General features: G+C 46.0%; 2 protein-coding genes across 8 annotated transcripts; one reads left to right on the top strand and one right to left on the bottom strand.

Moving 5' to 3' along the window:
• Positions 1-1,011: 1,011 nt before the first annotated feature.
• Positions 1,012-3,034, top strand: LOC123452808 (CBL-interacting protein kinase 4-like). The gene has a single exon (XM_045129529.1). The coding sequence runs from the start codon at positions 1,547-1,549 to the stop codon at positions 2,846-2,848; it is 1,302 nt and encodes a 433-aa protein (XP_044985464.1). The 5' UTR covers positions 1,012-1,546; the 3' UTR covers positions 2,849-3,034.
• Positions 3,035-4,636: 1,602 nt separating this feature from the next.
• LOC123452809 (light-inducible protein CPRF2-like) lies at positions 4,637-11,251 on the bottom strand. 7 transcript variants are annotated; one of them, XR_006632659.1, is made up of 8 exons: positions 10,871-11,251; positions 9,785-9,872; positions 9,072-9,189; positions 8,423-8,498; positions 8,219-8,344; positions 6,615-7,078; positions 5,193-5,277; positions 4,637-4,997 (listed from the first exon to the last, which is right to left on the bottom strand). XR_006632659.1 is itself a non-coding variant. In XM_045129530.1 (6 exons), exons 1-6 carry the CDS (start codon positions 11,234-11,236, stop codon positions 6,719-6,721), a joined length of 1,134 nt encoding a protein of 377 aa, XP_044985465.1. In that variant the 5' UTR covers positions 11,237-11,251; the 3' UTR covers positions 6,451-6,718. The 7 variants fall into 7 exon arrangements, 1 of the variants encoding a protein (XP_044985465.1); XR_006632658.1 differs by having other exon boundaries at positions 5,136-5,277; XR_006632657.1 differs by having other exon boundaries at positions 5,073-5,277.
• Between the last annotated feature and the right edge of the window lie 3,375 nt (positions 11,252-14,626).

A 14,626-nucleotide genomic window follows, 5' to 3' on the forward strand; every position in this document is an offset into this window, starting at 1 on the left:
CTCGTGTCCTTCCCCTATGCAATCCATCGTGAGAAAGTCAGCACTTGTGAGCATCGAAGGTGGCCATGGTTTGTAGTGGGCGCTGCGAATCGACGAGCAGGGCAGGGACTGGAAAGAGGTAGGGGAAGGAGGGGTGCCAGCAAAGGCCTGTACGGGAGGGATTGGCTGGAGTTGGACGGGATCTGGCCGGAGTTGGCCGTGGACGGGGGTGGCGGAAAGGGAAAGGGGGGAAGGGAGATGCTTCACGCTGAAGAAAGGAGAGAGGGAGCACGGGTTGTGTCGGGAAAACCTGGAGGACCTTTTTGCAAATATGCCATCGGGGCATGAATTTCGGGACGGAGGGAGTATTAATTACGGAGGGCGTGAATTTCGGGACGGAGGGAAGTGTAGGAGTGAACTGAAATGCGAAAGAAGAAACATTCAGTAGCACATTCGGTAACATTGAGCACCACAACAGCGGCACAATGCATTCGGTAACATTGAGCAGCAGAGCAGCGGCAGTGGCAAAAATTGTCTCCAGCAAAGCTCGGGGGGAGATGGGGCAGGGCAACAAACTCAGGGGAGACGAGAAATCGGGCTCAGGAGCTGGGGCGAGGAAGGGGAGCTCAAGCAACTGTGTCGCTGCCACCTTCCCTCGTCATGGCGACCACGAAGGAGGCGTCCACGCCATCGCCATGCACTCCAGATCGAGCGCCCGAATGCGCACCTCGTGGGAGTAGAAGCTGTGCTCGGCAGCCCATCCACGACGTCATGCGTCCGGCGTCCATGGACCCGTGGTCTGCTCGCCGTCCTCAGTGAGGGTCGCGGCCTCCTGGACGGCCATGTCGGCACTGGGTCTCCGTGCATCGCCACCACGCGCTACCGCGCCACCGCGCCATCGCAAAGATTGAAATTTTCTCCTTCCTCTATGTAATTCGTGGTGAGAAAGTAGGCATTTGTGAGCGTCGACGGTGGCCATGGTTTGTAGTGGGCACTGCGAATTGACGGGCAGGGCAGGGACTGGACAGAGGTAGGGGAAGGAGGGGGTGCCAGCAAAGGTCTGTAGGAGAGGGATTGGCCGGAGTTGGACGGGATCTGGCCGGAGTTGGCCGTGGACGGGGGTGGCGGAAAGGGGAAAGGGGGGAAGGAAGATGCTTCACGCTGAAGAAAGGAGAGAGGGAGCGCGGGTTTTCCCGAAAACCTGGAAGACCTTTTTGCAAATATGTCATCGGAGCATGAATTTTGAAACGGATGAAGTATTAATTACCCGGAAAAAAAGTAAACTATTAATAATGGCGTAAAAGGACCTTACAAAAGAAGAGATATATATAATATACTAACCCACGTAGATTGAAGTTGGCACTAACCATGGTTAACGAAAGCCCTAAACCCTAGTAAACGACTAACCAATTGCACAGCCAGCCAACTCAGCCATATAACAAGCCAACACCACCACCTAATGCTACGTACACGGTGGCATCTCTAACCTTGAGGAACTGAGGTGTTTTTGGATTTCCGGCTAGCTGCACGTAGGTACGAACGTCGTCAGTGCTCGTACGCAGTCGCCATGAACGGCAAGAGCAAGAAGAGCAAGGGCACGCCACTGCTGGGCAAGTACGAGCTCGGGCGACTGCTCGGTCGCGGCACGTTCGCCAAGGTCTACCTCGCGCACCCGGTCACTGGCGGTGAGCCGGTGGCAGTGAAGGTGATCGACAAGGCGGAGGTGATGGGCATGGAGGGCATGGCGCCTCGCGTGCTCCGGGAGGTGGTGGCCATGCGCCGGCTTCGCCACCCGGGCGTGCTCCGCCTCCACGAGGTGCTCGCCACCCGCTCCAGGATCTACCTCGTCATGGAGCTAGCCCCCCGTGGCGACCTCCAGTCCATGCTCGCCGCCCTACCAAACCGCCGCTTCTCGGAGAAGGCCGCGCGGCGCGTGTTCGTGCAGCTCACGGCGGCGCTCGCACACTGCCACGCGCGCGGCGTAACGCACCGCGACGTCAAGCCGCAGAACGTCCTCCTCGACAGCGCCGGCAACCTTAAGGTGTCCGACTTCGGCCTATCGGCGCTCCCAGACACGCTTCGGGACGACGGCCGCCTCCACACCGCCTGCGGCACGCCGGCCTATGCCGCGCCGGAGGTGCTCCGCCACGCATCATACGACGGCGCCAAGGCCGACGCGTGGTCCTGCGGCGTCATGCTCTTCGTCCTCCTCGCCGGACGCCTGCCCTTCGACGACGCGAACATCCCCGACATGTGCCGGAAGGCGCACCGCCGTGAGTACGAGGTCCCGCCGTGGGTGACCCCGCCGGCGCGCCGCCTGGTGCACCGCCTGCTCGACCCGAACCCGGCGACCCGCGTCTCCGTGGAGGCTCTGGCGGCGACGCACCCATGGTTCGTCAAGCGCTCCCTCAGCCTCGACTCGCAGCTCGACGGCCTCCTCGACGGCCAGCCAGAGCGCGCGCTGACGTTCCGGGCGCCGGCGGTGAACGCGTTCGACATCATATCCATGTCGCAGGGGCTCGACCTGTCCGGGCTGTTCGGCGGGAGCAAGAACAGGGAGAAGCGGTTCATGACGACAGCGTCGCCGGAGCAGACGCTGGAGCAGCTCAGCCGGGCGAGCGGGAAGCTCGGGTACGTCGTGGTAGGGAAGAAAGGAGTGGGATGCCAGCGCCGTCCTCCAGGGAGGCCGGCGATATCGGTTGGGATTTCGGAGCTGGTGCCGCCACTAATGCTCGTCGAGATGCGGCTGGAGATGGATGACGGCGACGGCGGCGAGGTTCAAGTGTTTGGTTGGGATCAGCTGAGGGTGGAGCTAGGGGATGTAGTAAGGGCTTGGCACAGCTGTGAAGATTTGCAACAAGTTCAGTAAACTTTCTTGTTCAGAAGAAGTTGTTTTGCTGCTTAGCTAGTTAATGGAGGTGTAAAAAGGTACTCTAAAATGTCAATATATGTGTATCTAGCCTGTTTGTTTTTTTACTTGTTTTCTGTTTTGAATATTACACTGTACACTATATATAAGTTCCATTTGCATACAAGAAAATATAGGGTAAACTTTTTTGGGCACCAGTCTGAATGTGTTGAGGAAGTAAATACGGTATGAAAGATCGAAGAAATTGAAACAAAGTTCTATTTATGTTCAGCTCTGTAAGCAGCACACTGTAGATCAATGAGAATGAGCCCATGATAATCGACGAGTAATCAGAATTTAGCCCATAATTATGTGATCAAGATATACTACTATGCCTTTTGCATATCAGTTTTTTTTTTTTGCGATGAACCTTCTGCATATCAGTTAATTGCAAGGCAGCTGATCAAGTTTCAAAAATGAAGGCACGGTGTTCACCAAAATTTTGTAAATAGTAACTCTAAAAAAATACTACCCATATTATACAGTTTATGTTCATGTATATGCAATACATCATTTTTGTTTATTAAAAGGCAGAATATTACTCCCTCCGTTTCTAAATATAAGACCTTTAGAGATTTCACTATGAACTACATACGGAGCAAAATGAATGAATCTACACTCTAAATATGTCTATATACATCCGTATGTAGTTTATAGTGAAATCACTAGAAGGTCTTATATTTAAAAACGGAGGGAGTACAAACTAATGAAATACTCCTACTTGTAAAAATAAGTTCTACTGTAATTAACAAGACCACAGTCAAAATCAGGCATTTCTAATTACTATAATTAGACAGCCTCTTAATCATTTGACAACATTGACAGCACTCACACGACGGTTTAGCCGCTGCCCCTGAATAATCAGCACACTCGGTCGTTTTTCACAACACCAAGAGACATCTATTTATGGTATCTGAATTGTTATGTTATCATGTATAGAATTTGACAAATGAGTGAATGTACAATGAATGACACACACGCACACCTTTTGTTTTGATTAGTGCCATCAAGATAACAAAACTGTAGTAACAGACAGACACAGAAGCAGTGACATGTTTGGCTCACCTGTGGCTGGCCTGCTAGCACAAAAATGATAGCTCATGTTTCAGCCTCAGATCCGTCAAACCAGGGCTCCTGTCTGCTCCGTTATGTTCATAGCATAGCAAACTACTTGCCATTTTTTAGCCCAACAACCCAACCTCTATGGCTATATCCTATAAATTTCCAAGAAGAAAAAATCTTGAATTTGAACGAGATAAGAGCGCGGAGAAAAAAAAAAGTAGATGCTGAGAAGTAGAGTGTCCCTATCAATGGCTCTGGGAGCTTCATTTCTGGTGAATTAACTTTCTGAAGGATATGTTATCCTGAATAAAGTGAGAGGGAGGCCTGCGTCCATGGCAGCCGTTGGTTGTTTCCCAGGACTATGAACAGCTGCCAGGTCTCCCGGTATCGTCGATTCGTCATGATATGTTCAGAGGGAATGCGACTATAGATAGATATAGGTACGGAGTAGATGTCAGTAGCATCAACTCTCAATCAAGTGAAGGTAGTATAAGATAGCTAGAAACAACCTGCCGCATCAACTGATAAAGAGGCCTTGTTGGGAGATATTTGTGCTCACTCTGTAAAGCAACAGGTGATTGATTGGTTCCTTAGTTTGCAGCTACTTATTAGCTATCAAAGTGAGAGCTATTTTCTTCAGAGCAGCAATGCAGTTTTCTTTTCTCTTGTAAGAGCATAGACACCACAGACAATTAATCTCAGGGTTTTCTTTTCTTTCTTTCTTTTTTGACATAATGGAAAGATTATCTTCCCGGTCTCTACATCGTGTGATGCAACAATGGCAGAGATAATTCGCCCACGAAGAAAAGATAACCATATTTGGTGTCACTAGTCATGTCAGAGTGCAGATCACCTGATCACCAGCTCCCCTGAATGAAGTATAACCCGCTGAAATTTCTTAGTTGTTCGTTCCAAGGCTAGCTTGCTTGTTACTACTTCTCTAGGAAGCACTCTGCTTTCCTACGCTTTTGTATCGGACACTAGGTTGCTTTGCTATGCTCAATGGGGCAGGGGAACCACTTTACATCTTAAAAAATGGTGTTGCATCCTGCAAATTGCCGAAGTTGTTACTCTCAGGAGATGCAAATTGCCACTTCTTTGTGCAAAACTAATGTGACCTGACCTGGACATCAGGGAATGCAACAACCAGTAGTGACAAACGAGGTAGCTCGGAAATTCAGCTCACCTCGTCATTGGTTCCAGAACCAGGACACTCACACATACATACATACAAGATGCTTACTTTTTGTGTGAACTAAGTTGGCCATCCATCGTAACCTCGCGCCCGTAAAGCGGTGAAAAGGAAATCAGTATTTGACTGCACCTGTCTGGTCACAATACAGGAGGAGGAGAGCTGTAAGCAATAAACAACGTACGAAAAAAATATGCAAAAGGCAAGAGCCAAGAGAAGTGCTGGTCTGAATCAGAACAATCTTTTTGGGCAAAGATATATAGCACACGGGAATCAAGTGATCGTGCGATACAATCAAAGCTTTCGCATGCCAAGTGCATACCGTTAATCTGCAGACAAGTTCAGTGTCCTTACCTTTTGGGTATGTATGTATATTAGTACAAAAGATGAAAGCAAGTATAGTGTTAGTGGCATTTTGATCCAGTCAGGGGCCTTTTTCAGTAAGATGTGTGATGCAAAGGACCATGGATAAGCATGCATATATACATATCAGGTCTGGGCATAGCAACAAGGAGTTCTGCCCAAGATCAAGGCAACATGTTTGATCCAAAACACGGTGCGCTTTGCTGCCATTATCTCTTCAATTAACTAGTCTATCCACTTGGTCATCCTCCTAACTTTCCATTGGAAGTACAGAAGAATAAGTTATCCCCCCTATGCTACAAAAAGTGCAAAGACAACTTGTCAAAATCACAGAAGAACAGTCCCACACATCATGGTTCTCATGGGATATTTAGCAAAACAAGCTTTATGTCAATGTTAAAAAGGGATATTATTTTACGCCATCTTCTGTATATCCTGCATAGATCAGTTCACCATCTGTTTAGGATAGTTGTACGAGAGAATGGACTCATTGACGCGGGCCTATTCATCCCTATTTTCAGAAAAGACTTTCAGGAAAGAACAATGAAAAAGGGAAACAAAATTCTCTTCTCTATGGGCCGCGGTGTTTCTCACTTCTTAAGGCCCATGGGCCAACTTGGAGTAAAATTACACAACTTAGAGCATTTTGGTAATTGAAATACAGTGTTGTATGCCATAATACAAATCGACTTTCAGTTTGCACACCAAAATTTACTGGACTGTCACTGGACTTCAACGTGTAAACTATTTTGAAGGTAATTGAAATACAGTGCTGTATGCCATAATACAAATCCGACTTTCAGTTTATGTTTGTTTTTGTTATGTTCGTTTGGTGTGGAAACTGAAATTATGGCACCAAAAATCACTGTATTTGTCATACAATTATGGCATGATCTGATCAAATAGTTCCCCACATATAATGAGTCCAGTGAGAGTTCAGCAGCCCTTTCAAAATTTAGGCACAATTCCTCAGTACCATGACCATTAGAGATCATTGAAACAGAAAACAGAGTTCTGCTCATCACAGACATGTGCAATACATATCTGCTGATGCATGATATTCACAAGGCTGAGAAGCAGGATCAGAAGACTGAAGTGCAGGTTATTTACCTTCAAAATAGTATACACAAAGTTCAGCATCCAGATATACACGGACGCCACAGCCTCCATATTTTACGACAAAACTTAGCCCACTGGAGCATTGTACAATCCAGTTACTGGGCTTTGGCAGGGACTTCATCGTCCGAAAAAATCGATGTGTCCTCGGAGTGCACTGAATCTCTATGGATCCTCTTCTGCAGGTTCTCCAGGCTCGCGACGCGTCGAAGAGAGGCTGGCCTTGAGTCCATCTCTTCCCCACTGGGCAAAGGGGTTGCTACCTCTGAGAGGTCATGTTTGATCAGATCATCTTCAAGTAAACCCTGGAGGAAATGGCTCATGCTTTCCTCAGTGGGAGCAGCATCAGCAGAAGCTGCAACAGACACACATGAAGCCGTGGGCACGTTGTTTGATGTAGTGGAGAACATCAAGCTTGCTCCAGTTACTCTCCTGACAGCTTCTTCAGCTATATTCACCTGAACACAAGTACTTTGTTAACATAGAAAAGAAAACAAAAATATGGCACTAGTAATACTTTGTTTATAGACCCTGTTTCAGATAATGTAAAGCAAGCTGCATCTCATGTAGACTACTTTTGTACTCACTCTGTACCTAAATAATCGTAGTTGGGGAGAACTAGACTAGTTCCCCAACTACGATAATTAGGTACAGAGGGAGTAGAATCCAAGTATTAGCTACTGCCAACGTTTTGGAAAGAAAAAAACAATTTATACAGCCAATGTTTATACACCTCATCTAGACTATTTTTGTAGAATCTAAGTATTAGCTACAGCCAATGTTTTGGAAAGAAAAAAAAAGTAGTTTATACATATAGGTCTGTTTTAAAAAAACATAGGTTCTGTACATACATGTTTGTGAATACAATACTGAAATTATATGCCTAGTGTTTGCAAAGAAAAGACAACAAGTAATCGCTGTAAAATTGATGTTCTAAAAACACCTTTACCAAGACATAAATACAGAGTTTGGCATGTACTCACACACAAGCATTAACAAATGTATGTATGATTGTGCCTGTTTGGACTCCTCAGGTGCGGTATGAGACAGAACACCCTCCCATAAGGACCAAAACCACAGGCTTAATGAGACACACTCTCTGAGCATTGCAACATGGTATGAGCGCTTTTTTATATTTTGTTTCGTTTTTACAACACCCACACCTGTAAGAAAACATTGTTATTCTTGACACCAAAAAATTAAAAGAATAGAAGAGAGAGTGAAACATAGAACTAAACTACTCCTTTTTCACTAATGGAAGAGGATAGTACCTGCCTGCCTCCTTATGAGAATGGCAAACTCAAACCCAAAATGGCAATGTAATCTTTAATAGTACAGTTAGGAATAAAAGGTTACAAATGATGCTAAACAAGGAATGTCAAATCCCAGATCGCTTTAATTGTCATGCATGGGTTCTCCAGAGGAAAGAAAGCACATCAACCATGGTATGTGGAGAGCCTAAAAATGTAACAAGTAGTGACACATATGATGCACAATATTATGCCATGGCTATAATCAACAGATTCACTAGCACAGCCCTTCAAATAGTCACAGCAGATTGCAGGATGCAGTTAAGAGTTATCAAGAAAAGGATATACCTTTCTCCTCATAGTCTCAATATCAACTGTAAGATTCCTGTTGCCAAGGGAAGCTTCCTTGTATTTCTGAGTCATGTCAGTCAGGCGGTTTAGCAAAGATGCATTCTCAGCTCTTAACTGGGTAACCTAGATGATAGTGCAGTAATTAGCATGGCTGGCTTAACTTCAGTTGAGTTTCAAACATCGTTAGTAACAATTTCAAACCTGTGATTCTATATCACTTTGGTGGGCTTGCTTCCTTTTCCTTGACCTCCTGGCAGATTCTCGATTTGACAGCATCCTGATCATAGAATTAAAACAGAGAAAATTCAGCATGGCAAACATTGTACTAGTTTCCCAACATGGCACAATGGTAAGGAATTTACTTGAAAATAACCACGTACGAAACTACAGCATCCTGCTTTTTGGGACTTTGGTGGGATTGGTTTACATTTAGAAAACAAGGACATTTCTTGTTTTTATAGTGAAATATGTTGGGTGTGTAAAAAATAATCTGGTACAAATATGAAAAAACACAAGCATATATGTTTGGAGGGATTGGATCCTCTATGGTACCCTCTACCTTTTCAGCTGTCCTCAACCATTCAACTGGCAGGGCAAGGAAAGAGATTGAGATATATTATATCCTTGCAAGATAAACTAATTTCTTGCCCCATTACTACCAAGTATTTGTTTCCAACTAGATAACTGAATATTATTGCCAAAAGGTGAAAGCAGGTATTTCTGGATGACAATTTCTGGTGACAGCAGAACATAATGTTCGCGTGGTACCATTAGAAACTTATAATTATGATCAAAGTTGATGCTTTGTACTGCATGTTGAAGATAATGGTGATGAGAAAGTCTGCAGTACCTCTTCACGCGCTTGGCATTGGCAGGGTCTGTATTTTCCTCAAGATCCCCGTCATCATCTGACTGCTCCTTTGATGTACAACTATTAGCTGGCTTTCCTTGAACAACAGTACCATCACCTATGGATAGAAGTAAAGAAACAAAAAGGCTTTAATGGGGATAGCACACAAAACTTAGATGTTCTAGTGTTACAAAAAATGCCTAGTTCCGTATCACGCTTGTAGGTGCTCTTCTAAAACAGATACTATGATGTGGAAATATGTCTAGACACTAGACATGGTCAGAATGCAAACTGGTGTCAACTAGAATGCTTCTCTGATGCAATTGCCAGTATTCAGCATCGATGAAGTAGGATCAAAATATCCTTTTATCATCTTGTCAACATAGCACCATATTGCCAAATCCAGAGTGAAAATTTCTCCCCATTTTGCTGGATTCTCTGGACAACAGTTAACCTATTCTACAGAAACTGCTGGCGACATTTGCCTCTTCTACTGATCCAAGAGTGCTAGAAGCTAGAGAGCACCAAATAAAAAGATACCTAATGTTCAGAGGTGGATTTGATATATAACATTCACTCTAGCAGAACTGCAGGATACTGTCCCTAAACTGTACTTTGTCAATTACTGCCTTTTGATCACTTCCTGTTGCGAAGTTACTTGATGGACTTAAATGAATGTGAAATTGTGAATATCAAAGTTCATTCATACATACCATCAAAAGAAGCTTGAGAAACCAATGGCGAAGTGTCCGAAGCTTGTGAGTTGAGGCCACTCAAAGAAGATTCTATAGGTTTAGCTTCCTGAAATCAAATTACAGGCAAAATTAGCTTACGGACATCACACTTAGATGGCATTTGGCAGAGCACACTGCAAAATCTAATTTGATTGATGAGCAATGCAAAATCACACATATCACCCGAACGGTTACCGATTACAATAAACTTTAGGTTTCAATCGAATCAATGGGTAAGTGTGGATAAGAGAAACGCTGATTTGGGATATGAAAAGTAGAAAACAGGGGACGATTGATTCAGCGACTCATCTACACTCGGCTACGAACGGGCACAAAGGGTGAATTGAACGGCGTAGGAGGATTAAAGCAAAGAATTATGTCGTTACGTGAATTATGTCGTTACGTGCTTGCGTGTCACTCTCAGGAAAAATATCAGAACATACTTTTTCATATGAGATATGAAAAAGATTGGAGAAACCAATTGTTTCAGACTCTCCGACAAGATCAAATCATTTAATTATAGTCATCTATGGTCGACCATATTCCATCAGAATATACTCATTATCTGTCTATGTGGTTCAAACAAGGCAGCTACCCTCCTAGAAACAGATTACATGTCACATGTCAGTATGTCACACTAAACCATCTGTGATCCTATCCTATGCACCAAGATTCCCCTGAGGATCCAGGAAACAAGGATTCCTCTCCCCTTGCCTTCCTTCAGGAATAAAAGGCGCATCATTACCATTTTTGTTTCGTGAGGGCCTCCTGGCCATAAAATAATACTCAGCTGGTACCATTTTCATGTAAATTATACTAATAACGTATCTAGCGTATTAGTACAGCAGCAATTGGGCTGCTAAGGCAATTGTGCTTGGGAATTGGACTGGTCAGGTTGCTCATCAGAACTCAGAGGACCGAAGCAGATCCGTGCGGTGTTTTCTTCTAAACAAGAAAGTGCCGGACAGCTCCTCTAAGAGGGATCCGCGGTGGGATCAGCAGAGCTTTATGAAACGCCTCAGATCGACCTAAAACTCAGTCAGACAAGAAAGAAATTGACCGTACCATGGTCTTGGCCACGGCGGCGCAGTACAGTTGCAGCTTCCTCTTCAGCACCGCGGCGTACTCCCCGGGATCTCCACCGCCGCCGCCGCCGCCGGCGCGGGCACAGCTCAGCTCCACCACCTCGTCGCCGCTGCACTCCATTTCTCTAAACAGCCGCTCTGCTTCCCACCCCTGATAGCAGCGCTGCTCACACGGGCAAAGAATCACTATTGCACCGGAGCAGCGGGAGCTGGGAGCAGGTGAATCGCAAAAAAAATGAAGCTTGGGAGCAGGAGCGGTGGTGGAGATGGAGGCGGCAAGGGGGGGAGGGTTTATAGCGGAGGGTGGAGGGGACGGGGAGGTCGCTGTCCCGGCGGCGCTGTCCATGTGTTTCACTTCTCCGCGCGAAAAAAGATCTCAGGAGCCTACTTGCAAGCCAAGTGGCCGGAATCCGCTCCGGCGTGCTCCCTGTCCACAAAATTTAGATCTTTCGTGTAGGGGCCACGGTGTGTTTTCCGTAGAAATTTCCTGGCTCCGTTTCAAAACAGCATTGCTTCCTCCTCCGTTTTTTTTCTCTCTTTTTTTTACGGTGCTACGGCGGGCAAAAGGCGGCCTGAACAATTTTCATTTTCATAACCCAAGATTGACATACAGACGCAACGGCTACATAAAGTAGCACACAGACCACATACGAGTAGAAAGGAAATAAGGAACAACAAAAGAAGAACCAAAAGCAAGCTACGGCAAAGCACTCCATGCAGAAACTCTAGCGTTATTGAAAGCCATTAATCTTGCAGAAAGTTTCAGGATGGGTCGGGTGGTTTTTATGATAGACTGTCTGCAGCTGCATCATGCTGTTGGGTCTTCCTCCTTGAATCAATCAAGCCTAGGTATTTTTTTCGAGAGACCAAGTTTTCGCTGCACATGGGTTTCATCTGTTGAGTAAATAGACAATTTTCCGAGTAGATTAATCCACAAAATAATAACTAGCATGGCATTGACTAGACTAATGACATACTGATCTTGAGCTAACCTAGCACATACTACGCATATAGTGGATACATCTATGCAAACAAGTAGTACTGCTAGAATAAATACGAGCAAGAGGATAAACGAGTCATACCCTCCAATCGGCCAGTTGGCCGTAGCAGCAGCAGCGGCGGCAGAGGCAGTATCCTCTGCCGTCTTCTTCTCGGCTTCCTCGCGGAGACGATCAGCTTCGCTTGGTGAAGACATGGCGATGACGAGGGCGACGCAGACGTAGACGAAGCAGATGGACGGAGGCGAGCAGTCGCGTGATCGCTCCCCAAAAACCTAATCGCCCCTCTCCCGTACAGGAACCGGAGAGGCGAGGTTTCGGAGGCCTGCTCTCCCGTCGACCGTGTACGCGGTAAACGGGACGGAGTCGCCGGCGGCAGCAGCAGTTCAAGGAACGAACGCGTGAGGCAGATGTGATCTGATTTCGTGACGGCTAGGGTAGGCGATCGCGTGCTTGTCTCGGATCGTTTCCTTGTCCGTTACGTATTCTCCGTTCCTGACCGGCAAAAATAAGCGCGTAGGTATGAGCTCGGCTCGGCTCATTCCCGCAACCCGCGGCGCGGCGCGTCGTGGCGAGGCGTGGCGTGGCGTGGCGAGGCGGGCGGCGGAGGAGCAGTGCGCGAGGGCACCTTCTCTTCTCACTCTCCAATAGCATGTGGAAGAGAGACCCTTATAAAGGGGTCCAAACTCTCCTCCACTAGCGGGGTGGGACTAAACTCCCACCACCTTGCCATGCCACCACCTACATGGGCCCTTGTAGATTTTCTGAAATTCTCTAATGGGCCTAAGGCCCACCTCCAAATTTCAACAATCCCCCACCAGATCTCAAGGGCACATCATGTTCCCTCGTTCCAATCACTGTTTTAATATACCAGCATTTCAATGAAGACCTGTTAAGGTTGAGCTTCACCTAGAACAAGTAGCTACACCCCTTCACAACTGAACAATGGACTATGCCTTGAATTGTCAGTTTGGCGTAAAGGAGCTTCACCACAAGTCTTACTAGTACTAGGCTGCCGAAGGTGACCCCTCGGGTGGAGCATATTAGTCACACTCCTGGCCTATTCATGAGTTTACTAGAGATCACCCAAATCTCATAGACTGTGACCAGCAGTCAAGCTCATATAGGTGTGTTCCTCCAAAGATCGCTCTGTAGGACAGCATCTTGCTTACATATAAGCTTTAGAACACATTAAGACAGTAGTCATCCTACCATACAGTATCCGAGAGTATTGCATCTCCAACGGAGTGAGTTAGTAAAGTTACTCTCCTCAGTTCACCACTGGCTTGTTTTCCCAGGTCCTACTTCACGGGATCTCCGATCATATAGGTTAGGTTACTACCATGGCAACTCATGTGGGTCTCATACCCATCTCCCTCGATGCACTATCTATCACAACACGTGATAGCCCTTTAGTAAAGGGATCTGCCAGATTCTTAGCCGTTTGGATATAATCCAACGCTATCACTCCGGAGTTTCTCAAACGTCTGACAGACTTCAATCTCATTCTTATATGTTTGTTGGACTTCATATTGTCCTTTGAACTCTTCACTTTAACAATAACCGTCTGATTATCGCAGTTCATAAGGATAGCCGGAACCGGCTTCTCAACCACAGGTAAGTCCATCAAAAGATCTCGAAGAAATTCTGCTTCGACACCAGATGTGTCCAATGCTGTTAATTCTGCTTCCATTGTCGATCTTGTTAAGATCGTTTGCTTGCAAGACTTCCAGGAAACAGCACCACCCCCAAGAGTAAACATATACCCAGTAGTGGCCTTCATCTCATCAGCATCAGAGATCCAATTCGCGTCACTATACCCTTCAAGTACCGATGGGAATCCCGTATAGTGAAGCCCGTGGTTGACAGTACCTTTCAAGTAGCGCATAATTCTTTCAACAGCTCGCCAATGAACATCGCCCGGGTTTGCAACAAACCGGCTAAGTTTGCTCACAGCAAACGCGATGTCAGGCCTCGTTGCGCTAGCTAGGTACATAAGTGAACCGATAATTTGAGAGAATCTCAATTGATCTATAGCTGTGCCTTTAAACTTTCGAATAAGCACACTAGGATCATATGGTGTTTGACAAATCTTGCAGTCTGAATATCCAAAGCGACTCAAAATCTTGTCAACATAGTGGGATTGCAGAAGTGTAATCCCACCCTCATCATCTTTCAACAGCTTGATGTTCAAGATAACATCAGCCACCCCAAGGTCCTTCATCTCAAAGTTTTGAGACAGAAAAGACTTAACCTCCTCAATTACTTTGAGGTTGGTTCCAAATATCAGTATGTCATCAACATACAAGCACAATATAACTCCTTCGCCCCCACCATGGCGATAGTATACACATTTGTCAGCTTCATTAACAACGAAGCCAACAGATGTCAGAGTTGTATTAAACTTCTCATGCCATTGCTTAGGTGCTTGTCTCAGACCATATAAAGATTTCAGCAACTTACACACCTTTCCTTCCTGACCTTCTATCACAAAGCCATCTGGCTGTTGCATATAGATTTCCTCATTTAGCTCTCCATTCAGGAAAGCCGTCTTAACGTCCATTTGATGAACGAGAAGACCATGAGAGGCCGCCAATGAGAGAAGTACTCTAATGGTGGTCAGTCTAGCCACAGGTGAATAAGTATCGAAGAAATCTTCCTCTTCTTTCTGGGCATAGCCCTTGGCCACAAGCCTAGCCTTGTACTTTTCAATCGTACCATCGGGCCTAAGCTTCTTT

This window comes from Hordeum vulgare, chromosome 5H, assembly GCF_904849725.1.
Source record: "Hordeum vulgare subsp. vulgare chromosome 5H, MorexV3_pseudomolecules_assembly, whole genome shotgun sequence".
Classification (NCBI taxonomy): domain Eukaryota; kingdom Viridiplantae; phylum Streptophyta; class Magnoliopsida; order Poales; family Poaceae; genus Hordeum; species Hordeum vulgare.

Bases quoted from the DNA above. Each gene is read 5' to 3' on its own strand.
- LOC123452808 (XM_045129529.1), top strand. From the start codon at position 1,547: ATGAACGGCAAGAGCAAGAAGAGCAAGGGCACGCCACTGCTGGGCAAG.
- LOC123452809 (XM_045129530.1), bottom strand. From the start codon at position 11,236: ATGGACAGCGCCGCCGGGACAGCGACCTCCCCGTCCCCTCCACCCTCC. The intron at 9,190-9,784 runs GTATGTATGAAT...TTCTATCCATAG, and splicing joins TTCTCAAGCTTCTTTTGATG to GTGATGGTACTGTTGTTCAA. The intron at 8,499-9,071 runs GTACTGCAGACT...TTCTATGATCAG, and splicing joins AATGCCAAGCGCGTGAAGAG to GATGCTGTCAAATCGAGAAT.